This window comes from Fundulus heteroclitus, chromosome 20, assembly GCF_011125445.2.
Source record: "Fundulus heteroclitus isolate FHET01 chromosome 20, MU-UCD_Fhet_4.1, whole genome shotgun sequence".
NCBI classification, from domain to species: Eukaryota; Metazoa; Chordata; class Actinopteri; order Cyprinodontiformes; family Fundulidae; genus Fundulus; species Fundulus heteroclitus.
The window spans coordinates 22,031,533-22,057,595 of record NC_046380.1 but is presented as its reverse complement, the minus strand read 5'-3'; the positions used below and the strand labels follow the sequence as shown (position 1 = coordinate 22,057,595).

General features: G+C 44.1%; 1 protein-coding gene across 1 annotated transcript in view; it reads right to left on the bottom strand.

Moving 5' to 3' along the window:
* Positions 1–20,768, bottom strand: part of LOC105927160 (rootletin) — a 29,972-nt gene extending 9,204 nt beyond the window's left edge. Inside the window, exons 1-28 of the mRNA XM_012863798.3 lie at positions 20,315–20,768; positions 20,026–20,152; positions 19,783–19,925; positions 17,048–17,239; positions 16,896–16,979; positions 16,715–16,806; positions 13,726–13,891; positions 13,534–13,640; positions 13,225–13,431; positions 11,961–12,051; positions 11,769–11,855; positions 11,485–11,700; positions 9,571–9,770; positions 9,308–9,490; positions 8,886–9,030; positions 8,654–8,800; positions 7,570–7,800; positions 6,747–6,940; positions 6,438–6,565; positions 6,145–6,314; positions 5,869–6,048; positions 5,622–5,756; positions 5,382–5,525; positions 4,142–4,380; positions 3,908–4,067; positions 3,621–3,788; positions 2,402–2,825; positions 31–188 (exon numbers count right to left, since the gene is read on the bottom strand). Of these exons, the coding sequence (XP_012719252.2) occupies positions 31–188; positions 2,402–2,825; positions 3,621–3,788; positions 3,908–4,067; positions 4,142–4,380; positions 5,382–5,525; positions 5,622–5,756; positions 5,869–6,048; positions 6,145–6,314; positions 6,438–6,565; positions 6,747–6,940; positions 7,570–7,800; positions 8,654–8,800; positions 8,886–9,030; positions 9,308–9,490; positions 9,571–9,770; positions 11,485–11,700; positions 11,769–11,855; positions 11,961–12,051; positions 13,225–13,431; positions 13,534–13,640; positions 13,726–13,891; positions 16,715–16,806; positions 16,896–16,979; positions 17,048–17,239; positions 19,783–19,925; positions 20,026–20,152; positions 20,315–20,371 (4,575 nt within the window). The 5' untranslated portion in view covers positions 20,372–20,768. The remainder of the gene's footprint in view (positions 1–30; positions 189–2,401; positions 2,826–3,620; positions 3,789–3,907; positions 4,068–4,141; positions 4,381–5,381; positions 5,526–5,621; positions 5,757–5,868; positions 6,049–6,144; positions 6,315–6,437; positions 6,566–6,746; positions 6,941–7,569; positions 7,801–8,653; positions 8,801–8,885; positions 9,031–9,307; positions 9,491–9,570; positions 9,771–11,484; positions 11,701–11,768; positions 11,856–11,960; positions 12,052–13,224; positions 13,432–13,533; positions 13,641–13,725; positions 13,892–16,714; positions 16,807–16,895; positions 16,980–17,047; positions 17,240–19,782; positions 19,926–20,025; positions 20,153–20,314) is intronic.
* Positions 20,769–26,063: the final 5,295 nt, after the last annotated feature.

Sequence of the window (26,063 nt, the reverse complement as noted above, 5' to 3'; positions counted from 1 at the left end):
TGCCGTCGCTGTGCTGTGCAGGTCTGTCACCCTTTCTCTCTGCGCATCTCGCAGCTCCTGGAGGAAGTCCCTGAGGCCGCTCCTCAGCGAGTCGGGGTCCAGCTCGGACTGAGGCAGCGGCGTGTCGCCTCTCTCGGGAGAAACGGCCCCCGAACCTAGAGTGTTGTCTGGTGTGCTCCCTCGAAATTCTGCTTGAATCAGATCCACAGTTAACTTCACCTTGAGCTGAAAACATCTATAGCTGCATTTTTTTTTATTGTTAACATCCTTGCCGACTGCCCCGAGGAAGACTCTTGTTCAGTGGTTTCTCTGGCATGATAACGTACGTGGGGCACAAAAACTCAACACCTATTAGCAGCAATGAATTTTTCTGTGATGCATTCAACCTGACTTTGATCAATTTGAAATAAACAGATAAATTAGCATAAACCAACACACTAGAAATGCCATTTTATATAAGCTAGATGTAATAAAATATTTACACCTAAAATTACAAATAAGGCTCCCTCATATTGTTAATTTAGTGAACAGAAAATATTCACATGGATCCATCAATGAGCCAGCGAGGACAACCAACACCAGATGGTCGCAGATTTGCTGGCAGAACGTAAGCGTAACGTGTGAATTTCCAGATTTCTGATTGGACGATCCGAGCTTGAGGCCATAGGATTTGTGCCCCACGGTTGTCTACTGAGAGCATGTTGGGCATTTAAGATGTTCTTTATTTAAACAAACGTTGGTGGACCGGCCCCACTGAGCTATACAATACACTGGAGTGCTAATCACCGTCTGTTTGAACTAGTCGCTTTGAAGCCACCAGCCGCCATATTAGTACTCCCTATTTCCCCCCAGTAACTAGGGAATATGTGCGCTACAGCATCGAATAACGAGGATTTTCTCATGATCAGGGGGGGCTTAAGACTTTTAAAATGTCAAATGCCATATAGTTTTATGTTATGTTCTAAAAATATCAAGTACTGAGAAAGTCATGTGCTTAAATATTTTGCATTTTATTCATTTAAATATATATGTTTAACATTTATAAATATATAAATAACAATATACAAAAACATATTTACATGTGTGTATACATATATATATATATATATATACACACACATACTTATATATACATATACATATATTTAATATGAATAACATGTAAAATATTTCAGCACCTAATTTCCTAGTAGTTAATAGTGTTAGTACATCCACTGACTGTAGAATTACCTGCAAAACGTTTTCACACAGCCAGAAAACTGCTTGTTATTGCAAGCAAATCCTATGGGATTATATGAGAGTAGGGAGTAGCAAGATGGCGGCCAGTGACTTCAGTTTTTCGGCAAAATCAACACTCCAGTGTATTATATAGCTCAGTGACCGGCCCCAATATCAAGGCGCCTCAAGAGGATTTAGCCTACTGATCTTGTCAGTTTTCTGGCAGACTTAGATATATAGATACAAATGTTTCTAACAGAATAGCACACCGTGAATAGCACACTGTCCATTTCCCCTGCATTTTTTACATTGTTACATTTTTTTTTACATTGTTTACATTTAAATTGTTTACATAAATCGCTGCTGCATCTTTATCCTGAAAATTAGTGGAATTTACTGTGATTTTTCAAGCTGTATGAAAACGAAATTTCATTCTGTACGCACTTTGTGCATACAAAATGAAAAATAAAGCTGTCTAAAGTCTAAAGAATTTTATTGGTAGGGGAAATCGGTCATTTTATGTCTGATTATTGTGAACATAGAGCTCCACAGCGACATCTGGTGGGGCCTGGCCCCACATGCAGAGACGCCACAGCTAAATAAATAAATAAATCTAAATATTCTAAATAAATAAATACCAGCGATAAAATTCTCAACATACTTCTACACTGGACATCTAAGCAGATTTACAACGAGACCTTACTAATTATTGATACTGGGGTGATCGTGTGCGGAAGGAGTGGATCATTGAGCTGCATTGGACTTGTGCTGAACGTTTAACCGCCTTTAGATGAAGTCATTAGACAAGCAGTAAGTTATATAAAAATGAATAATGGTGCATAAATAAATGCTTTTCAAAATAACATTTTCCAATAAGTAGTGCAGCTTTTCTGAAAGCTTCGCCTATCCGCATGCAAAGCGTTCTCCAAGCTAAACCTCAAGGAACACAAAAACGTCTCATTCCAGATGACATTTTCTGTTAGATAACCAAAATATGTGTGGCTTGTTCTGTATTTTTGTATTATATACTGCAGTTCTTACAACATTTATTAAGTATTAGCGTGCACAGAGCAGGGGCTCAGAATCGCGTATTGCTTAACTAACACATCATGAGTGTTGTTGTGATTTCGCCTGGCGGTGCTGAACGCTTATTAAAACAAATCTACTCATAAAACAGGAGGACCTTTAGGTGGCGACAGCGAGGAGCGCAGCGGCGAGATGCTGTGGTGGCGCGACATGCTGCCGGGCGACGGGGAGCTGCCTCCCGGGCTCCGCCCCCTGCATCCCCTGCCGCTCGCCCCGATGCCCAGCGTCCGCGTCAGCGCCGACTGGAGGCTGCTCAGGCGAAACTCCAGGTCCCTGCGAGCGGCCTCGGCGCGGGTCAGCTCTGCCTCGGTGGCGGCCAGCCGGCCCTGCGCCTCGCTCAGCTGCAGGCCGGACTGAGCGGCGGCATCGTTGGCGGCCTGGGCGCGCAGCGACAGGTTCTTGGCTTCGTCCTGGAGCTTCTTCTCGCAGCCGCGGGCCTCCTGCAGCTGAGCCGTCAGTTCCCGCTCACAGCTGCGCCAGCCCGACTCGGACTCCATCAGACGCCTCTGAGTCAGGGACAGCTGGCACCGGATCACACATTAACATTATTATCATCTAATGGAGAACAGATTACTGGATCAATGTGTGCTTCTGTGCTTTTTGTCTGTCTTGTTGTGTCTCTGTTCTGTCTTCTGTAACCCCCAGTCGGTCGAGGCAGATGACCGTTCATACTGAGCCTGGTTCTGCTGGAGGTTTAACTTCCCGTTAAAGGGGAGTTTTTCTTTCCACTGTCGCTTCATGCTTGCTCAGTATGAGGGATTGCTGCAAAGCCATGGACAATGCAGACGACTCTCCCTGTGGCTCACTGCAAAAACAGAACTAGAAATAAGTAAAATATTCTTAAAATGAGTGTATTTGTCCTTGTTTTGAGCAGGCAAATAAGACTATTTGCCAATGGAATAAGATTTTTGCACTTAAAACAATTCATCTCCATCTTCTCATTTCAAGTGCAGGATGTCTAATTATCTTATTTTAGGGGTCAAAATACTCATTCCATTGGCAGATAATCCATTTTACCTACTCAAATCAAGGATAAATACACTAACTTTAAGAAAATTTGACTTATTTTTAGATCCATTTTTGCAGTGATACCCTCCTCCCGGAGTGAATGCTGCTTGTCGGGACTTTGAAGCAATCAACTGGGTTTCTTTATATAGGACATTTTTGATCAATCTGTAAAATCTGATTGAATTTGACTTTGTAAAGTGCCTTAAGATGACATGTTTCATGAATTGGTGCTATATAAATAAAATTGAAATGAACTCTACACTCTGCAGACAGAAAGCTTAAAAAGTAGTAAAACACACCACCCTCACCTCCTTCTTGATTGACTCTCTGCTGGTTTCAGCTTCAGCGAGCTTCTGTTTGAGGGAGAAGACCTCCTTCCCTCTCTCCTCGTCTCTTTGCTCCTCCAGAACCAGACGGGTCTGCAGCTCTGCCACCTCCCTCCCTTTTTGCTCCTTCTCTGCATCCAGAACTTTTAGCTGGAGCAAAAAACAAAACAAACAGAAAAAAAAAACATCACTGAAACCGTGATTTACAGGACATCCTGCAAACGGAGCCTGTCGAACCAAAATCTGTGCGATGCAGAACTGAGTCTGACCTGTCTGCGGAGCTCCTGCAGCTCCCGCCGCGCCTCCAGGCGGGACCTTTCCACCTCCCTCAGACAGCCGCGCAGCTCCGTCACTTCCTTCTGAGAGGACGACAGGTTCTCCTCCAGCACGGCCAGCCTCTGCTCCTTCTCCTCACACTGCCGTTTCACACTAACACACACACACAATTTAAGGGATAAAGAGCATCTCTGTGAACATACCTCTCTCTCTCTCTGCTTTCTCACCTGATCCTCTCCGTCTCTGCGCTCCGCAGCGCTCCTCTCAGCTGAGTGTTGGACTGGCCAAGAGCTTCCCTCTCCTTGGTGACGTCGCTGAGGCTGCGGCGCAGCTCCGTCGCCTCTCTCCTGCAGTTCTCCGACACCTCCTGGGTTTGGCTTAGGCGACGTTCGACCTCCAGCAAGTCCCGCCTCACCTGATCCCTGCTCTCCTCGGCGGCTGAGAGCGAAGCTCGGCACTTCTCCAGCTGGAGGAGGGGAGAAACGATGACCAGAGTCCTTGATTGTGCCGTCATAAAAACCAGTCACCTGTCCATTGTTGTAGGTTTCTCAGGGGGCTGCTTTTTAGAAATGTATTTGAATCTCTTTTTTAAAAATAACAGTCAGTCAATACTTAAACTAAACACACACAGGTGTGAAAAACTGGAATCTGTGACACAAATGTTGGAAAGCAGTAGCTTGGAGTGATTACAAATGTGTAAATGAAGGCCCGTTGTCTCACATATCCTTAAGAATGGTCATAAAACCTTCAGAAAGCTAAATCTTTAAAATGGCTGTAGATTACGAGGGAGAAACTGGCATGAGGGATTGCTGGTTTCCAAACCCGACATTGCTGCCTGGTTGCAACTTGCAAGAGGAACAAATGGGAAAACAGAAATCTGCTGTTTAAATTTGAATAGATAAAATAATTTCTTCTGTCTGAATCAAAACTGGCATTATTGCAAAAGAAAAATAAATATAAATCCCGCTGTAAAAAACACAGAAGTGTCAGTATCATGTTTTGTTTTTTTTTTGCCATTTTGCCTCCCATTTATTTGCAATAGGTCACATTAAACATAAAAGCCAACAACTGCTTTAGAAGTCATCTTAAATTTTGTCATGATATGATTTATTTCTTTATATGTAATTATAATGTCATGCTTTTTATACGTGTCTGCCGTTGTTTTGTCTCTGTTTCAGTCTTTTTTCCTATTTCCTTGAGTTACTCAGTATATTAACGATGCTATACGGTATGAATTAATGGTCCTTGACTTTGCTAAATGTTGCTGCTGCAACAATGAAATCTAAATCAAGGCAGCAAATTCAAAATACCCAAATGACCAAAATGAATGAAAAAGATAAATTGTGAATCACAATACTTAAATATTTTGTTTTCATATCTTTGAAGGAATAAAGACTTGAAAAGTTAAATAGTTTCTGCATGACCGGCACTCTAAAACTTCTTCTTCTCCTGCGGTGCATCCTGTACCTCTTTGAGAGCCGCGTCGGCCCGCGAGCGCAGATCAGCGCAGAGTTCTTGCAGGCCGTGGACTTCCCTTAGATGAGCCGACGCCGCCTCGTCCAGCTGAGAGCGAAGCTCCAGCATCTCAGCGGTCAGAGCTCCAACCCTGATCTGAAAATTAATAAAAACAGAGCAAACATACATTTTTATCTGTGCTTTGATATTCAAACGCTGCGACTAAAGATCGCTTAAGCCAGGACGTTTCACCTGCTCCTGCTCTCTGCTGTGAGCTGCTTCTCTGGCCATGCGCTCGGCCTCCAGACACGCAGCGGACAGCTCAGCCTGCAGACTGGACACTCTGTCAGACAGCGCCGCCTTCTCCGCCTCCTTCACAGAAAGAGCCTGGAAACCAAAGCGTTTAACAGTCCACTAAGACCAACGAGATACGCTTTACACGTCAGAAACGTGAGCCTCACCAACAGGAGACCTGCTGGTTGCGACACCCGGATCACACCTGCTGCTTCTCAGTCTCCGCCTGCAGCAAACTCTGGTCTCGGTCGTGCTGCACGCTCCTCAGCTCCTCCTGCAGCTCCTCTCGGTCTCTCTTGGCTCTGTGCTGCTCGTCGTCCATCTCCTGCCTGAAGCGCCTCAGAGCAGCTTCGTGCTCCGTCTGCAGGCTGTGACGCACAACTTCCTGCAACGCAGAGCAGAACGGACACTGACGACCCCTCTGACAGACAAAGTGACCAAACCAAGATCGCACGAGGAGACGATGATCCAGGACCCTGACCTTCTCCGAGACCAGTCTCTCCACCTCCTCCTGATGTTCTGAGACGGCCTTGCGTAAGGCCTGCTGAGCGTCCAGCTGTGCGGCGCTGAGCGTCTGAGTCAGAGTCTGCTTCTCTCTCTCCGCCTGGGCCAGGGCGTTCTCGCCATCCGAGCGCGCTCGCTTCAACTCAGCTAGAAGTGCCATTAAAGGGGAAACTGTTTCATTCTCACAGAACCTAAATCCTCCTACTTCAGACACGTACACGCTCCGTTGCGCTGGCTTTCCGTCTCTGCACGCTGTCCTGGTGGGCTCACCTGCAGCCGTCTCGCAGCGGACTCTCAGGGTCTGCATCTCCGTCTCCAGCTGATCTCTGCGGGACTCGACCTGCGCCAGCTGCTGCTGCACCTCAAACAGACTCGTTTCCAGGGACTCCCGCTCAGACCTGTTGGTCCACAGGGAGGAAACCTTAAACAATAGAGCGGGTGTGGACAGAAGGTCCTGAAGGGCCTGGCAGCATCGTTAGATGTAAATCGGTGAATTTCATAGCAGCACCTGTGACTTTCCTTCTTAAAAATCACATCAGGGCGTGTTTCGTTTTTACATGATCACCGGTTAATACTGACCTGAAAGCAGCCAGCTCCTCTGACAGCACCGCGTTCTCTCTTTCGGACGCCGTCAGCTGGACCACCAGAGCTGCTTTGTCCCTGGCCAGCTCCGCCCGACCGCGGCCGGCCTCCTCCAACGCCGCCTCGTTCTTCTGGCCCTCCCCCTGAGCCAGGCTGAGCTCCGAGCCCAGCGAGGCCACCTCGGCACAAAGCTGTCAACAAAACAGCGAGGTGAAAACCTGGCAACGCGGTCCACATGTTTGTCCTGGAGAAGTTTGATCATGAAGTTCCAGACTTCTCAGTCTATGTGAGTTTTAAAATAATAAACCCTAAAAGTCACCATGAATCCATGGCAGGCATTTCTACATTTGAGTGACATTCAGGACCTGAAATATGGAGCCGACAAAAGTACTTTTCCATAATCTTATCCATGCTTATCCAGATCTGGGAAATCTGCTGATAAAATGACTTTTCCATGCTGTGGGAATCCTTGTTTGACACGTTAAGTAAAAGAGACGCGATCGCTGAGCACTGCAAAAAGGGAACTAAAAATAAGTAAAATGTTCTTAAAAATTAGTGTATTTGTCCTTGATTTGAACAGATACATAAGAAGATTTGCCAATGGAATAAGATTTTAGCACTTGAAATAGGAACAATCCATCTCCGTCATCTTATTTCAAGTGCAGGATGTCTAATTATGTTATTTTAGGGGTCAAAATACTCATTCCATTGGCAGATAATCTTATTTAACTGCTCAAATCAAGGACAAATACACTAACTATAAGAACATTTTACTTATTTTTAGATCTGTTTTTGCAGTGAGGGACCGTCCGCTCTGTACCTGGGCCACTTTCTCCTGCAGCCTGAGCCTCTCGGCTCTGAGACTCTGCAGCTCCGTCTCCATCCCCGCCCGGCTCTGCTCGGCGTCCTGCAGCGCCCGGTGCAGCGAGATGCGGCCGGACTCCTGCTCCAGCCGGTCCTGCTCCAGGCGGACCAGCTCGTCCCGGATGGTCAGCTTCTCCTGCTCCGCCTCGCGCTTCTGAGCCAGCAGGAGGGCCTTCTCCTCCTCCAGCTTAGGGCCAAACAACAAGAACGAGACAAAGATCATGAAACCATGTTTTGTTGGCCAACATTTCAAACACTCTAAACATTTGGTGACATTATAACCATAAACCATCTTTTACTGTATTGATATTCTACGCTTTTTTTAGCGTTATCTAAAATTCTGCAGTTTTCTTTTCTCAGAAATAATTCTGGAAAGTGTGGCTTGATATTTCCATTCAGCACCTCTCAGTCATTTTAAAAATTACCTTCAGCTGCTGTTCCAGCAACAGGCATTGTGGCACATGTCTCTGCCAGCGTTGCACATCTAAAGAGATTGAATGGATCTTATCTGCGAACATTCATCTCCAAATCCTGGCCCAGGTTTTCAACCCGGACTCAGGTCTGGGCTTTGACTAGACCATTTTAACACATGAAAACCCTTTGATCTGTACCGGCCCATTGCAGCTTTGCGTGTAGGTTTTGGGTAATCCTCCTGCAGGACGGTTATTTTTCAGGATCGCCCGGCACAGGCACCTCTCCGTAGATTCCAATATCATCAAAAAATTAATTTCTTCCTTACTGAAATTAATCAACTTTTCGATTATATTCAAATTCATTGACGTAAACCTATATTTAGTTCCACTCGTCTTCTGAAGAAAAGCCTCCACACAGTATGATGCTGCCGTCACCATGTTTCACAGTTAGCGGTGGTGCGTTCAGGAGGCGTAGGTAAAATTATTTTAAAATTGTCATAGTGTAACAAAATAGAAAACAGTAATAAACAGGGTATAAACAATCACGCAAAGTCTCCCTTTGTGCATTTTCTACAAAGATCCTCTTAGGCGTGATGCATTTCCTGAATGTCTCTGCGGTCCCTTCACCTGGAGGATGTAGTTGTTGAGGTCCACTTTGTCCTGGGCCAGGCCCTCATTCATGCCGCCCATCTTGGCCAGGGAGTCCCTCAGAGCCGCGCTCTCAGACTGCAGCTTGCTGAGCTGCAGAGACAGCTCCGTGTTGCCGCTCTCGGCCTGCGGGGGAAACGGACCGCTCAGATGCCGCAAACAGAAGACACAGAAAAGAACGAAGAACACACTGCATCCCCCCCTTCCTCACCCGAGTCAGCGCTTCAGACAGCTGCTCCTTCTCTCGCTCCAGAAGCTGCCGCTCAACCTCCCCCTGCTGGTGGGTCTCCCTCACAGCAGACAGCTCCCCGCGCTGCGCCGAGGCGCGATTCTCGCTCAGGTCCCACTGCTTCTGCCTGTTTGGAGCCCAGGCACGTCCACAGTGTTACTTTTTGTTTTAAAGCTCAAGTGTTGTTTGTTTTTTACATCAGAGTCACTTTGAGTGTGGCCAAACGTGTGCGTTTAGCTCATAACGTTGTTTCTTTCACTACCAAAAGAGGCAACAAAAGGTCTGTAAATGTGCAAAAAAGCCCATTTCTGCGTCTCGTCTTCTGCACTCTGCGTTGGCTGCTGTGAAACGGAGGATTAGTCAACATTCAGGTTCATTTAATCACGGTTAATTATCCTGCTTACATCCTCTGAGTCTCAGCTTTGGCCCGGTCTCTCTCCTGAACTGCAGCCTCCTTCTCCTCCCTCTCGTGGTCTCGTTCCCGCTGAGCTGCCACCACAGCCAGCTGCAGCTTCTCCTGCTCCATCTGCACCACCTGGCTGCTGCTCTCCAAAGCCAGGAAGCTCTTTTCCAGCTTCGCCTTCTCACTGCAGGTGGGAGTCATGGAGTTGGTGTCGGAAAAACCTCCACAGGACGCCACGACGAGGGGCGAAGAGGGAATACTGACCTTGCCAGCATGTCCCTCTCGTGCTTCAGGCGGTCCCTCTCCTTCTGGCTGGTCTCCCTCTCTCGCTGAGCTGCGTCCCTTTCGCGCTGCAGCACCTGGTGTCGCTGCTCAAAGTCTCGCCGGGCCAAGTCGGATTCGGAAAGCTGCTTTCTGAGCTGCTGCACAGAGGACTGGGCAGAGAGCAGACGGCTTCGCACGTCCTGGAAACATGACAGAGCAGAGTGATGACGGTATCTGTAGGAATTAGTGACAAAAAAAAACAGAAAATGCATTAAACGGATTCAACCCAATGAGGTTTTGTTATTTACCGAGGTCAAATGTTTATTATTAATTAAGTTTAAATAAAACTGGAGGTTCAATGCATTGTTGTTGGGCCCTTAGACTCCCGTGACATTCACACAGTGCATCGTCCATCCATCCATGCATCCATTCATACATCCGTCCATCCATCCATCCATCCATCCATCCATCTTTACATGCAGTCTATGCATTCATCCATCCATCCATCTTTACATGCAGTCTATGCATCCATCCATCCATCCTTGCATGCAGTCTATCCATCCATCCATCCTTGCATGCAGTCTATCCATCCATCCATCCATCCTTGCATGCAGTCTATCCATCCATCCATCCATCCTTGCATGCAGTCTATCCATCCATCCATCCATCCATCTTTACATGCAGTCTATGCATGCATGCATGCATGCATGCATCCATCCATCCATCCTTGCATGCAGTCTATCCATCAATCCATCCATCCATCTTTACATGCAGTCTATGCATCCATCCATCCATCCTTGCATGCAGTCTATCCATCCATCCATCCTTGCATGCAGTCTATCCATCCATCCATCCATCCTTGCATGCAGTCTATCCATCAATCCATCCATCCATCTTTACATGCAGTCTATGCATGCATGCATGCATCCATCCATCCATCTTTACATGCAGTCTATGCATCCATCCATCCATTCGTCCTTACATCCATCCATCCATCCGTCCATCCATCCATCCATCCCTACATCCATCCTTACGTCCATCCATCCATCCATCCATGCAGTCTATCCATCCATCTATGCAGTCTATCCATCCATGTCCATCCATCCATCCATCCATCCATCCATGCAGTCTATCCATCCATGTCCATCCATCCATCCATCTTTACATGCAGTCTATGCATCCATCCATCCATTCGTCCTTACATCCATCCATCCGTACATACATTCATCCATCCATCCCTGCAAGCAGTGCATCCATCCATTTTTACTCCTGCCTTAGAAGGGAAGGGAAACAGCTTCTAAGAAGGGATAAACAGCTTCCTCCTTGTTCTGGTTCTCCCACAGGATCTCCACCCAGTATCCAGTGCAAAGTGCAAAGTTAGAACTATTAGAGCTTAACCAAAACAGATCGATCACGGTGGTGAAACAGGAGCAAAATATTTAAAGCTCTTCAGAAATCAAGGCTACTCTTTTAATGGTGTATCTGCTAAAGCAGTTCTGGAGAGAAACCAGTGAAGCAGCCCAGGACTCAAAGGTCCTATTTCAGGTTTTTTTTTTTTTCCTTTTCTGATCCCAAATATGTATCGTCACTCAGGACACAGATTTACAATTTTGATTTCCTCTGGGGAAAAGTTATAAATAATAAAACTTCTCAACCTTCCTTTCAGTAGGAGAATAGATTAGATCTATTAATGGAGGTTTAAATGATGAAAAATAACCTTTTATTTTGCTCAGATGTTATCTAATGATGATATCATATTTATGGTTCTATTTCTTTGCTGCCCTTCTCAAAATCCTTATATTTGTGCTGCAGCGTTTAAGAGCGTGCAATAAAGCATAAAGTGTAATTTGAACCCTTTTATCTTTTGCTAGGTTTCAGTTCTTCACTGTGGATTATTAAACAGAAACATGTCACCTGCAGCTGCAGCGTTTTGTTGGTGACTGCTGAGCGGAGAGCAGCAAGAGCCGCGTCAGGCAGAGGAGACAGGGAGGAGGAGGCCTGAGGAGGAGCGGCCAGCTTCAGCGGAGAGGAGGAACGCCGTGGAGAGGAGTCACGGATCAGCGCCAGGAGCGGAGCTGCAGAGCTGTCCTGATCGGCTTCTGATGACGACTCGCCGTCTGACAGCACCGTCTGCAAAACCGGGCAACCATGAGGCGCAAAGCAGGACGAGAAACCAGCCGGCCGAACGCGTTTCATACCTGAGCGATGTCCCGCAGCGTGTCCAGCAGCGTCTGAGAGCGAGCTCTAACCTGCTGCGTGTCGGCCTCATCGCTGCCGCTCTGCTCCTGGAGGGAAAACACCAACAGCAGATGCAGACGTGTTAAAGGCCAACACAAATCTGGCCTTTACGGGGTTTTTTTGCGGCAGCCTCCGTGGCAGCTTTCGCTCACCTCCAGTCTCTTTGTCAGGACGGAGATTTCCCCGTCCCGCTCCAGAATTTGGCCCTTAAGTCGCTCACATTCTCGCACCACATCAGACAACCTGACGGTTCAAACAAAAAGAGGTTTTTGTTTGAAAATGGATTTTAGAAGCACCGAAGGGGGGTTACAGGACACCGAGGAGGAGACGCTGACTTGGTTTTAGTTGTTTGAAAAACGCATTTCACGGCTAAGAGTCACAAATTGCTTCACGAATACAAGACTTAAAACAGAAGGCGACAAAAACTCTAATTAAAATGATACAAATAATTAAAAAAAAAACAATACAGTAATGTAAATATGACCAATACACTGGAAAAACGGAACTAAAAATAAGTCAAATCTTCTTGAAATTAGGGCATTTGTCCTTGATTTGAGCTCATAAATAAGATGATCTGCCAATGGAATGAGATTTGTACACTTAAAATAGGAACAACTCGTCTCCATCGTCTTATTTAGAGTGCATTATATCCAATTATCTTATTTTAGGGATCAAAATACTCATTCCATTGGCAGATCATCTTATTTATGTGCTGAAATCAAGCACAAATGCCCTTATTTCAAGTAAATTTGACTTATTTTTAGTTCCATTTTTGCAGTGTATACACCTAATTACACTGCAAAAAGGGAACTAAAAATAAGTAAAATTTTCTTGATTTGCCCTTGATTTGAGCAGGTAAATAAGATTATTTGCCAATGGAATGAGTATTTTTACCACTAAAATAAGATAATTAGATATCCTGCGCTTGAAATAAGATGACGGAGATGAATTGTTCCTATTTTAAGTGCAAAAATCTTATTCCATTGGCAAATAGTCCTATTTACCTGCTCAAATCAAGGAAAAAATAGTTTCATTTCAAGAAATAATGTCTTAATTTTAGGTCTATTTTTGCAGTGTAGAGCTACGTTTGTCATTATACACAGCAAAAACGGATATAAAAATAAGTAAAATGTTCTTAAAAAGGTGTGTTTTTGTCCTAGATTTGAGCAGTTAAATAAGATAATCTGCCAATGGAATGAGTATTTTTACTCCTAAAATAAGACAATTGAATATCCTGCACTTGAAATAAAATGATGGAGATGAATTGTTCCTGTTTAAAGTAAAACAAATCTTTTTCCATTGGCAGGTCATCTTATTTACCTGCTCAAATCAAAGACAAATACACTAATTTTATGAAAATTTTACTTATTTTTAGTTTAGTTTTTGCATTATAATCCCATCCCAGCACACACTGACCTGACGTTGAGCTCACTTTTCTCCGCATCGGCTCTGCTCTGAAGGTTCATCGCCTCCGCCACCCGCTCCCTCAGCTGCTGCTCCAGCTGGACCCTCAGAGCCTTTTCCCCCGCCAGCCGACCGTCCACGGAGCTGGACAGGCCGCAGCAGGACACCTGAGCGCAGTGGGACATCCGGGCCAGCTCAGAGCGCATGACGGACAGGTCCCTACGATTAGAGAGCCAGAGAGAGAGAGACGGCCACGTGGTGAGGAGCGAGCGAGGACACGTTCTCTGGAGCATACGAGGAGTTTGAGATTTCTATTTGAACCTTTCAGTGGCGCTCTTCATCTCGCAGACGTGCCTCCTGAAGCCGACCACCTGCCTCCACAGCTTCAGCAGCCGGCCGTGCTCGCTGCTGAAGTAGCTGTGGAAAGACTTACAGGCAGACGGGAGCAGAAGGCATCAACTAGTGAAGCGCGTTTGTTTAAAACCCTCTAAAAGCCCATTCCCTCGCTCCCACCTCCTCTTCTCTCCTCCAGTCCGACTCCTTCTGCTCCAGCTCCTCCCGGGCTTTGGTCCAGTCCACGGTGAGCCTGCGGATGTCCTGGCTGAGGGCCTCGTTGGCCAAGCCCGCCTGCTCCAGCTGCTCCCTCAGCATCGCGTTCACCGCGGACAGGCTGCTGCTCCTGAACACGCCGCGACCATCGGCAACGTCACAAACAACAACACGCCAACAGGGTCATCACCGCTGTCTTGTTTGGTCAAGTGCAAAAATGATACATTTAGGTGAAAAAAGTGTAGAAAATTATCTTTCAAAGCTGTAGTAGAGGTTAAAGGCTCATTTCCTCATATTAAAATATCTCCCTGCTGTCCCAATCAGAGCTAATGGTTTACAAAAACTCCCTGCTGCATCCAGCCTTATATGACAAAACATAAAGAAAACATCAACTACATCTGACATGCCCGCTGATGTGGAAGAGTGATCGGAGAATTTCAAAAACAAAAACATAAAATGGTGAGCAATAAAACCACAAATCCTGCAGGAGCATTCTGAAGAATGATGTCAAAGTCAAAATATTGCTAGAATATTATTAGCCCTTATTTAGTAGCTCTAGAAGTTGTTTTTTTTAGTTGTTTTTTTTACATTTTGTCAGGCTGGGATAATGCGAGTAAGAAAATGGATGAATGGATGGATTTTGTCAGGCTACAACCACCAACTCTGATGCATTTTATTGGTTAAGCAATTTCTGTTGCGACAGATCAGCACAAACTCCGATATGTGAGGTGGAAGCAAAATAATACTTAGATTTCAACCTTTTTACCTAAAAAAAACCTCTGAAAAACGCATTATCCACATGTCTCCAGCCCCCTGATTTAACAATGTGTAGAAACCCCTGCAAGCCTTCTGAGGTGCGTCTCCACTGCACACCTACAGGCTGAAACGCACCGTTTGCCCCGCTTCCATCAGGCAAACGTTTCAGGAACAGCAAATCCAAAAGTGACAGACTTAAAAACAGCTTCTTGGTAAAAGCTGTGAGGGCTATCGCCCCCTGCTGAGAGGACTGAGTCTGTTGCACATCACAATAAACACCGCTTAACACTAACTTATCAGGAATGTTTGATGCAATCAACTGGGTTCCCTTATTTAGGACATTTTTTTGACCAATCTGTATAATCTGATTGAATTTGTCTTTGGAAAGTGCCTTGAGGTGACATGTTTCATGAATTGGCGCTATATAAATGAAATTTAATTAAGAACATTGTACAGAATTTACCATAGGCATGAATGTATCATCAAAGAATCTTTGACTGATTAATTCATGCAACACAGTAAATCACATTGCTTAAAAAGGACTGACTTTCAGAAGTCGGTATAAGTCTTAGCAGACCCTAAAGACTATTTTGCACACTTGGGCTTCTCAGGAAGTGAGGCTGGCCAGTGCATCGAGCCAGCTGACTGACTTAATCTCCATAAAGACAAAGATGAAAAAGCCAATGTCTATTATCTCTACCTGTATATATTGTCTGTGTGCATCCTGAGCCACTGTCTCTCTCAAATAAAATGTCACCACGATAACATGAAGTGACAATAGAAGATTCATGAAATGTCAACCCACTGTTCTTTATGAAACAGCTCAAACATATTAGATGGACAGCATCTGAGAACATCTGGTTTTACATGTATCAAAGGATTTACATCTGGACTATACCGATGCATCAATATATGCATTCATTTAATCCCCTTTATGGCCCCCAAGCTGTAATGTTAGTGTTATTTTCCTGCAGGAAGGTCAAGTAGCCTTCAACAGCATCTCTACCAGCTGTTGCCTTGTTCTCAGCTCCACCCATCACTGCAAAAACAGAACTAAAAATAAGTAAAATGTTCTTAAAATGAGTGTATTTGTCCTTGATTTGAGCAGGTAAATAAGATGATTTGCCAATAGAATAAGATTTTTCCACTTAAAATAGGAACCATTCATCTCCATCATCTTATTTCAAGTGCAGGATGTCTAATTATCTTATTTTAGGGGCAAAAATACTCATTCCATTGGCAGATAATCTTATTTACTGGCTCAAATCAAGGATGAATAGACTAACTTTAAGAACATTTTATTTGTTTTTAGATCCGTTTTTGCAGTGATCACCCCCCCATCTACTGCGACCAGCTTCTGTGCCATTGTTGCAGAAAAGCATGACGCTGCCACCACGATGTCACTGTGTTAAGGTTAGCTTTGCGTTACACAGTTCATTTTGCATGTGGGCCAGAAAGTTACATTTTGGTCTCATGTGACCAAAGCATCTTATTCAACATGTTTGCTGCCCCTATGTCCCTTGTGACAACCTGTTTTCCCCAACAACGGGTTTTCTTACTTGCCTATCTCCCAGAAACATTTGTGGATTCACAACCAGCTGCCTTGTCAACAGATTGTCCCACCTGAGCGCTGCAGTTCCTCCAGAGTTACCACGGGCCTACTGGCTCCTCTGATTAATGCTCTCCATGCCCGACCTTCAGTTTCAGTGGGCGGTCACGTCTGGGTAGCGTTGCAGCTGTGCCGTACTCGCTGTATTTTCAGATGAGCGATTGAACGGTGCTCTGTGAGTAGTTCAGTGCTTGGTATGTTGTTTTAAAACCTAACCCATCCCTAAAGTCTCTCCCTCACGTATCTCCTGTGTTTCTTCAACAATGTTCTCCAACAAACCCCTGAGGCCTTCAGAAAAACAGCAGCGATCATTCCTTTGCTTCCATCTACCACTTCTGGACTACTTTATGTTGGTCTGTTACACAACGCCCCAATAAAATACCTCAACATTCTTAGTTGTAATTTGACTAAAACATTTTTAAAAGTCCAGTATGAACGCTTATGAAAACCAAAACCAGTGCTTTTAAAAAGCTGCGACTGAAAACTGTACCCGTTTTAACCCAGAAACCATTCATTTTTGCCTTGCCTTTGCACATTTAAATCTGGATGTAAATGGATATTCATGCTCGCGTGGTGGTGGTGCGTCACCTCTGCTGTTCTTCTTCTAGCCGGATCAAAGCGTCCTCCAGGTTGCTGCTCGCTTCGTCGTGATGCCGACCGTTTGAGGCTCCGCTGTTGCTCTGAAATTAACAATTTTTTTGCTAGAAACCAGCTCTGTGCACAGAAAACAGCTTCATGGCGCAGAAGTAAAGAAGTAAAGGCCACCTACACACACACTGTGCTTCTCCAGCTCAGACGACTTCTCCTGAAGCATCTGCTCCAGATCGCCACATTTCTTCTTGTACTGAAGCACCTGAAGGAGAAAGAGAGCGGTCAGCAGCGTGAATCCCTGTCAGTACCGCTCAGCTGGACCGGCCCTACCTTCGCCTGCAGCTTCTGCACGAGCTGGGCCTGCCTCTGCTGCCCTTCCTGGTAGGCGGTGAGTTTACGCTTGTACGCCGCCTGCTCCTCGTCCAGCCGGCGCCGCAGGTCCACGTTCTGCTGAGCGAGGCTGCGGGACTCGGGCGAATCGCGGTCCCCATCGCCCGTTTCGAAGCGCAGCGCCTGCTCCAGCTGAGGGTGAGAGACAGCAGAATAAAAACGGATGTTCCTTTAAAAAAGGTGTGGTCTAAAATATGAGGCAGATGTTCTACTTTTTGTGGATTCACCAGACTTTGTGAAGGTCTTACACGTATTTTAGGACTTTGGCTGCTTTTCCATTTGTTTGAAACTTTTGGCAGGTGTGTCGTTGGTTTGGCTGCGCTGTCACTAACTTTTGACCAAGTGGAGAACAAAATAGTAAGACAAATTAAAAGACGAAGATCGGTATGTGAAAGTTGTTCATTTAGGACATCCAACAAAGACCTGACACAGGACGTGTCGATTAAGATCGCTTCTTCAGACAAAAAAAAGCCAGAAGACCACATTGCAAAAACTGAACTAAAAATAAGTAAAATGTTCTTAAAATGAGTGTATTTGTCCTTGACTTGAGCAGATAAATAAGATGATTTACCAATGGAATAGGATTTTTGCACTTAATTAGACATCCTGCACTTGAAATAAGACGATGGAGATGAGTTGTTCCTATTTTGTCTTATTTTAGGGGTCAAAATACTCATTCCATTGGCAGATAATCCTATTTACCTGCTCAAATCAAATACACTAACTTTAAGAACATTTTACTTATTTTTTATCCGTTTTTGCAGTGCACACTGTCTTTGACTGCTGCTGTGCACCAAATTTCCCCTTGTGCGACGACAAAGAGCTGAACCGAGGTATTTATTCGGGTTATTTCACTCGTACATCCAAAAGTGCAACACAGAATCCGTGGGCCCAATCGGGTCTTCACCAGTGGACGCTCTGGTTTAGTTTAGTCAGGTTTGGGGTTCAGTTTTGTGTCATTTTCTGTTTGTTTTATATTCATATTGGATTATTATATTTCTAGTAACTCTTGTGTTTAATTAAACTGTTTTATCAATTCTTTTTCTTTTGTAGATTCTTCTGCTGATGTTTATTTACTGTTTTCTCTTGATTCCTATGTTGAAATGATTCCCGGACTGAGCTGCTTAAAAACAGGAACCTGCTCAGATGCACGTCACTTTGAACATCTGACTCTGATGTGGGACACAATCCTGTTTGATCGTAGGATTTATTTTAAAGCTCTACTCTGTACTCATTATACTTCTTTATATATCTATATATCCTACTTCTTAGGAACATCAGGTTTCAGCCACACACAAGCAGAATGAGCTTCTGCAGTCCACAATGAAAAAAAAAAAAAAAAAACAGCTGTCTACAGCCATAACCAATTAATCAGCCTATTAGAAATAAATACATTTCACTTATAATACAGGTTTTTACATGCACTCTCCATTGGCATTAATGTAATATGCACTTTAGGCTTTTGGGTCTAAATTATACAGAGGCTCAAATACATCTGCTTATATGGTGTTTAGCAAGTTGCAGACCCCCAACCTTTTTGTAAAGGTTTCAACCCAAACCGCCACCTTCAGATCAAAGACATTTGGCCACCCTGGCTCAAGCCTTTTAGAAACCGGAAGCGTAACGATCAACAAAGAAGAACTGCTCCACCTTCAAGCCCACAGATGTCTTCTGGAGAAAGAAAGGTCTTATAGCGAGTTGAGATGAAATTAATTTGGCCTCGCTGTAAGCAGCAGGCTTGGAGGAGCTCAGGTCTAAGAACATTGTTCCCAGCACGGTGGCGGTAGCATCATCCTGTGGGTCATTTTAATACAAAATGGATGGAAGACGACTACGTCTAAGTTATTGATCTTCGATGGAAATAACAGAGCTAACAGGCAGACGGTTGAAACTTGGACCAATGATCACAAAGAAACATCAAAAGCCGGGAAACCAGACAGTTTAACTGACCTGTATCATTTATGATAAAGGTTATTTTTTTTTGTTTGTTTGTTTCTTTTTTGCAACTTGTTATGGGACACATAACCAAACATTACTGGGGGTGCATGTATTTATCTACCCAATTTTGATTGTGTATCAACAGTAAAAGCAGACTTGTGCAGCTGGCTGTTTTTTTTTTGTTATTATTATTATTATTATTATTATTATTATTATTGCAGCTAAATGTTTTGTCATTGTTTCATAACTGGAGAAATGAGTTAAAGTGCATCATGATAAATCAAAAATTAATTGAGCGTGTGTTTTTTTTGCTGGCACTCTGTTTACATGCTGAATTGAAAGGATGTTTCTTAACACTTTTTTAAAAAAGGTGGGCAGACTTGCCTCTGAGCTCAGGTTTATTTGATTATTTCTGCTAATGTTCAACCCAAAACCAGTCATGAAGCCCCCCCACACCCATCACCACATCCCTCCCCTACTGTGAAGCCCGTGTTTACGGTTACCCGGGGCGACAGACGCCATGGCAACATGCCACTCCACTTCATTCCAGCCCCCCATCACCTGGGAGACCCACAAATCTGAGACAAAGACACGCCGAGAAGACATAAAACGGGGCCATGGAGGAGCATTCCTCTAAATCTCTGTTTAGATCGAACACCTGGAGGATTTGGCTTTTTTTCAGCCTCATCCCAACACATCCTCCCTGTTTCAGTCAGAGCTGGTTCGTTGGCCCTCACCCTCTCGCTGATGGCCCCGTACTTGATGGCGAGCTCGTCCCGGTCGGCTCGGCTGTGGGCCAGCAGGTCCTCCAGCCTGGCCAGCTCGCCCTGCAGCACCCGGTTCTCCTCCTGAAGGGACATGACCGAGGACATGCCACCTGCTGCTCAAGGAGGACAAAAAGGACGCCATCAGAGAGGGGGGGGGGGGGGAACAACAAAAACAATACGATTGTTTAGGATGAGGAGGGAGAGAAAACTCACTGCTGTCGTTGAGGTTCTTTGTAACTATCTCTCGCACTCTCGCAGGCAGACACGTAGGGGGGGCATCAGGTGATGGGCCCCGGACGGTCAGCCTCTTCTCCTCAGACAGGACGCTCTCCTCCAGACGCTGGTACACAAAACACACAGAGTCAGATGAGAAACAAACAAGTTAAATGCGACGACGACGAGATGGCCGCGGCACAAACGCGCAAGACGAGCAGCTTGGTTCGTCGCAACGCGGCCGTCAGCACATTATGAAAGCACTGAGGAGTGAAACCAGGAGCCTCACCTGTATCACACACTCCAGCTTGTTGGAGTCAGGGTCTGAGTTTTCCTCGGCGCTCATCGCCGCTGCTTCAAATCCTCCAGGAAAATAGGATTAACTCGGACAAAATGAATCCAAAACTGAACGGCGACGCTGTCTTTGCCGCGAGCGCAGAAAAAAAAAAGTTTACAGCTTTAATCTGATTAACGCTTCTTCACTGGCTGACAATGATTTTGGCAGGAGAGGAGCTGAGCGCGTCCGTCCTGTCGCCTCCTCAGGGACTCTCAGACAGAGATTGAGGACAGCGGGATTAGCAGGTTTTAAGGCCTCCTCCTCCTCCTCCTCCTCCTCCTCTTCCTCTTACACTGTCACCACGCTCTCAATGCTTGCAAATAAAAGCCTCCACACACCACCGCTAATTAGTTACACAACGAAGGGAAACAAAAGCCATATGAGGGGAAATATCATTAAAAGGCTGCAGGAGGTCATCATGAAAGCTTTTTTTACTTTCTTTTTTTTTTAAGAAATTTGAATGTGAAGTAATTTTTAGAATATATTAACACCACAAAGTATCAGCTTCTAATTTAAGGAAAAACTCCTTTACAATAAACCACGCTGTCATGAATTGACCAGCGGGAAGTCACAGTTAATCCTCAACAAGCTACAGACTGATTACAAAGCACCTGGCAGAGATATTCACACCATTACAACCACTAGCTTCAAGGTACTTTATACGGGGATTTACCTGACGGAACGACACAAAGTCATGTTCAGTTTTGAAATGGAAGAAAAAAACAACTTACATGGTTTTACTACTATTTTTTTCCATTTTATGACAAAAAATCTGAAAAGTGTGGCATTTATCCAAATGTATTTTTTTTTCAGTTTCTTTGAGCAAAAATACAAGTAAGATTTACATTGAAATGTTAAGACATTTTAGTAGTGCTCAAAAGGACTAGGTAGAAGTTCTGAGAATTTATAAGAACCTACCCCCAATTACAATATTCATGTCATGTGACATAGGCAGTCTGATTGGCTGAGCCCCAGACTTTTAAGACTTTTAATCTTCTCAACACAAATTCTCCTCTCAAATTCTCTTCTCTACTTCTGAACATTTTTTGTATATTGCCAGGAAGCAGATCACGGCTTGCTTTGTACACTACAGCAAGAGTTTTAAATTTGATTAAGTCTTCGATTTTCATTATGTGAGATTTTAAGAAAAGTGCATTAGTATGATCTCTGAATCCAACATTATGAATGATTCGTAAGGCTTTTTTCTGAAGTTTGATAAGTGAATCTAGATTACTTTTGTACGTATTACCCCAAACCTCTATGCGATAACTAATGTATAGAAGAACTAATGAACTGTAGAGGATATGTCGTGCTCTATAATCAAGCAGGTGTCTTACTCTATAAAGTATTGATATACTTCTTGCCATTTTTGATTGAACGTTTGCCATTTGTGCTATTTAACCCCACTGAGGCAATAGTTTGTCAAACCACCTTTTTTGAAAGGTTTTGGGTGGTAATAGTGGCTTTATTTTCAGTATTCGGACAGGAAATGGGCAGAGAGAAATGGGGGAGACATGCAGAAAAAGTCCCAAGATCAGGAATCGAACCATGCACTGCTGCACCAAGGACTAATAGCCTCTGTATATTAGGTAACCTGGCCAGCCAGATTGATAATGTGTAGTCCTCTACGCTCTGCACATTATCAATCTGGGTCTGCTCCAATCAAATGCGCTTGGGGAAAGGCGGGACCTTCAACAGAACTCTCCGAGCTGATTGGACGAAATGACACCTGGTGCCCACTTACCAAATGCTGGTTTTAGCCAATCACGGTATCAAATTCAAACGTAAGCGGCACCGTCATGCGGAACCAGAAGAAGGTAAGCTAGTCAAGGCGCGTCTTGCTGTTCTTTTTTCAAAGATAAAATCATGGATTCCTACAAAACAGATGTGATAGCAGCAGCTACGTATGTGTGTCCTCCTGCACTGCCATGTTTATCCTGTATAGATGATACTTTTGATTTCATAATTTCATTCCAGTGCACATAGAAGTATAAAGAAAAAGCACAGTAACATAAAAGTAGCACCATTAGGCCCAGTTTATACAGGTTTATATGAAAAAAAGTTGATATTGTGGTGAGTTACACTTCAAACTCATCATTCTGCATCACTTTTTCTCTTTTTGGACATTTCTGGGTTGTTTTAATGTGTTGTGGGAAAACTGACATCTAGTGGCAGGATGCTGTTACTACACAATTAAAAAAAATTGCTACAGGAGGCACAGTTTTAGCCACTTTAAAAGGATATATGCTACTGCTTTATGACATGATATGCCTTTTTGGCTCTTAAGGGCCAGATAAATTGCCTTGATGGGCCGGGTTTGGCCTGCGGGCCGTGAGTTTGACACCTGTGGCTTAAGGTTTGTCAGGCTGGGTGAAAAGCATCTGTACCAATAAATTTTCAGGTCCTGCCACAGATTCTCATTTAGATTAAGATTTGAACGTTGTATGGCCATGTATACATGCATGTGTATGGACAACCACTTTTATATGTAAAGAAAAGAAAAAAAGAGTTTTTTTGTACTTAAAATCAGCTAGTCATGTCCCCAACATGCATTTCTGTTGGCTCAGGCTTTTTTCTTGCCAATACCACATAAACGCCCAAGTTACATAGGGAATGGTCAAAAATGTATATTTTTGGCCCACATGCAACACATTATATTTGGTAAAACACTATTGTTTTGCATCCCCATAGTGACACATGGTGGTGGTGGTGTCATGCTCTAGGGATGCTATTCTTCAGATGGACAGGGTTACAGTTGAAGGGAGGATGGATGGATGGAGCTAAAAAAAAGGGAAATCCTTGAAGAAAACATGTTAGAGGCTGCAAAAGTCTTTATAACAAGGCGGGCGTCATCTTTCAGCAGGACAATGATCCTACCGACATACAGCCAGAGGATCGATTCGGGTCAAAGCATATTCATATCTCAGAATGGTCTAGTCAAAGTCCAGACCTAAATACAATTTGGAATCTATGACAAAAATAATTACTAAAATATTGTTCCTGGATGTGCTCCATTCAATCTGATTTAGCTTGAGATACAGTGCAAAGAACAATAGGGGTAAAAAGAAAATTCTCTAGATGTGCAAAGCTGGTAGAGAACATTACCCAAAAGCACTGCATTGTGTTCGACTATCACTTGAACCGCCAAAATATATTCACATTTGTGGTTGTAAACATACATGACAAAATGTGGAAAGCCGTCCAAATACTTTAGCAATACTCTTTAGTAGGTCTTGTTACTTTTGGTGGCTGGACCAGCCGTTTCACAGCTTCAGAACGGAAACGTGACAAGCGTAAAGGAACAGGAGAGATTCTTCCTGGTGATGAAAACTGGACTGTCATAGTTACACACAACAGGGTCATTGTGTCAACACAAGACATCCCCCACTGGGTTTTAACTGCCCTTCTTAGACAATAAGACACACTCACACATCCTTGTTTAAAATACAAAGTGACTTCCATTGATTTTAAAGCCTTTATCTGGTAAAACCCTAACCTTTACCAGTATAAATCTAATCCTAACCTAGACCTAAATAACACTTTAGTCCTAAACAGCAGTTCATCATAAGTCTGCTGGGAGCCAAAAGTTTAATTTTGAATTTCCTGATGTCAGTCGCCCCCTGGTGGTCTGTTTATCACACTGCAGACGTCGTTTAACAGACTTCTTTTTGATAACGGTGAAATGCTGATGAATTTATCTCCCGAAAGCCCAGCTGCCTATTATTTTTGATCTTTTTAAAAGACTAACAACCAAAAATAAAAAAAAACATGTAGTCAGGCTGAGTTGCTTCCTCTTCATTTGACACAATGTGTGTGTTTGCTCTCATAAAAGAGGAAACCAAGCCAGCTTCTGTGTGATTCACCAACAACATCCCCTTTTATCCCAACAGGCTGCAAAGCAAACAGAAGCGCCACCAACACGATAAACACGCCCAAGTTTTCTAAAAGCGGAGAGGAGTTAGAGGCGGGACGCGGAGGCTGCTGCAAAAATCAGATACAAATCCGGTTTTTTCTTCAAAATAAACAACTATTAATGCATCATTTTTAAGCGATAAACTCTGAAACTCGGGCTTGTTCGGGATCCATGGGTACAAATCTCTGTCCAAAGCGCTTCGTGCATCCAGATCACGTCGCATTTGCAGCGGAGCTCGCAGTTAAAAACATCCACTTCCCTCTCTGAGAAACAGCCTCACCTTCTCTCACAGATCCACTCCGACCCTCTGCTCTGTCCTCCATGTTGCTCCGGGTGTCTGCTGAGGTCCAGAGATGCAGAGACGGACCCCCGGATCCAGAGGCGGCAGCAGGAGCTTCAGACCTTCAGATGCTGCCAGGAGCTGCCTTCTAGTTCCGAAATCTTCTCCATGCTTTTTCCGGGGAGGGACTTCCAGTTCATGATGGTGTGCTGCTGCTGCTGCTGCTACAGGACCCCACACATCCATCTACCCATAAAAAAACTCTTAGCTGGGTCTTAAAACCCGTGGCATGTGGTAATCAGTCCGTTTCTCAGCCCTTTTTAAAGTTTATAGGTTAATTAGGATGCTTTCGTTTCCGTTTTTAGTTGAATTTATAATTTTCAACCGTATAAAACTGGGGTTATTTGGTAGCAGATATCTAAAAGTTATCCCATACACTTCCATGGGATTAAAGAATATATTGCACATCATCACTAAAAAAAGTGATTAAAACGATAGGTGCATTTCCACTTTCTCATATGAAAAGTGTTCAGTTTTTAAAACATGTTTTTATTTACGATGTCATGCGAAATTACTTTCCCCCCTTAAACTGTTGACAATGTGAAATTTACAGCATCAGGAAACCATCAGGTTTTCTTCCAGGATGTATTTTGTTCTGTTCATCTCTCCATCAGCTCTGGCTGCCTTGTTAAAGCCTCCCCACAGCATGATGCTGCCACCACCATGTTTATTCATACTGTTTGTTCAGGGTGTTTTACATGTAGGCCAAGGCGTTTCATTTGCGCCTAGCAGCACATCCATGTTTGCCGTGTTCCCCGCGGCTTGTAGAAAACGCTGAGCAGGACTCCTCCTCTTTGTCACCTTGCTCACGGAGCAGAACTATCGGTTCTGGCAGGTCCTACCGTCTGAGCCGTGGATCTCTGCAGCTCCTCCAGTGACCTCGGCCCTCTTGTGAGACGTTCAAAGCGTTGAAATCATTTCATGACCTAGTTCCTAAGATTTTCAACAACTTTTTCCCTGACCCGTCTGCTGCTCTCCTCGGTTTTCATGATGCCGTTTGTTCACTGTTCTAAAAAGTGTTGCGCCGATGCCATTTTTTGGCCCCGATACCGATACTGTTTAATATTTGTGTGTGTGTGTGAAGAACTGCATACTACTTAGGGTAGTAGAACTTTTTATTGCCTACCTGGAATGGGTGACAATAGTTGAATAGACTTTTGGCTCTCAAAGGCTAAAATAGTGCAACATTCGTGAACTTATAACATGTATAATAGTAGTGCAACAGTAAAATTACATTAATAATTGAATAATCTCTTTTAAACCCTGAGTTTTGGCTCTCAAAGGCCAAAATAGTGCAACTTTCATGAACTTATATAACATGTATAATTCTAGTTGGGAAAGAGAAGGCTGCGTTCAAGTGACATACAAACATCAAAATGGTATCGATGCCTTATTTGTTGGTACTCACTGATACCGATACCACCATTTAGTGCTGCATCGGGGCCCCG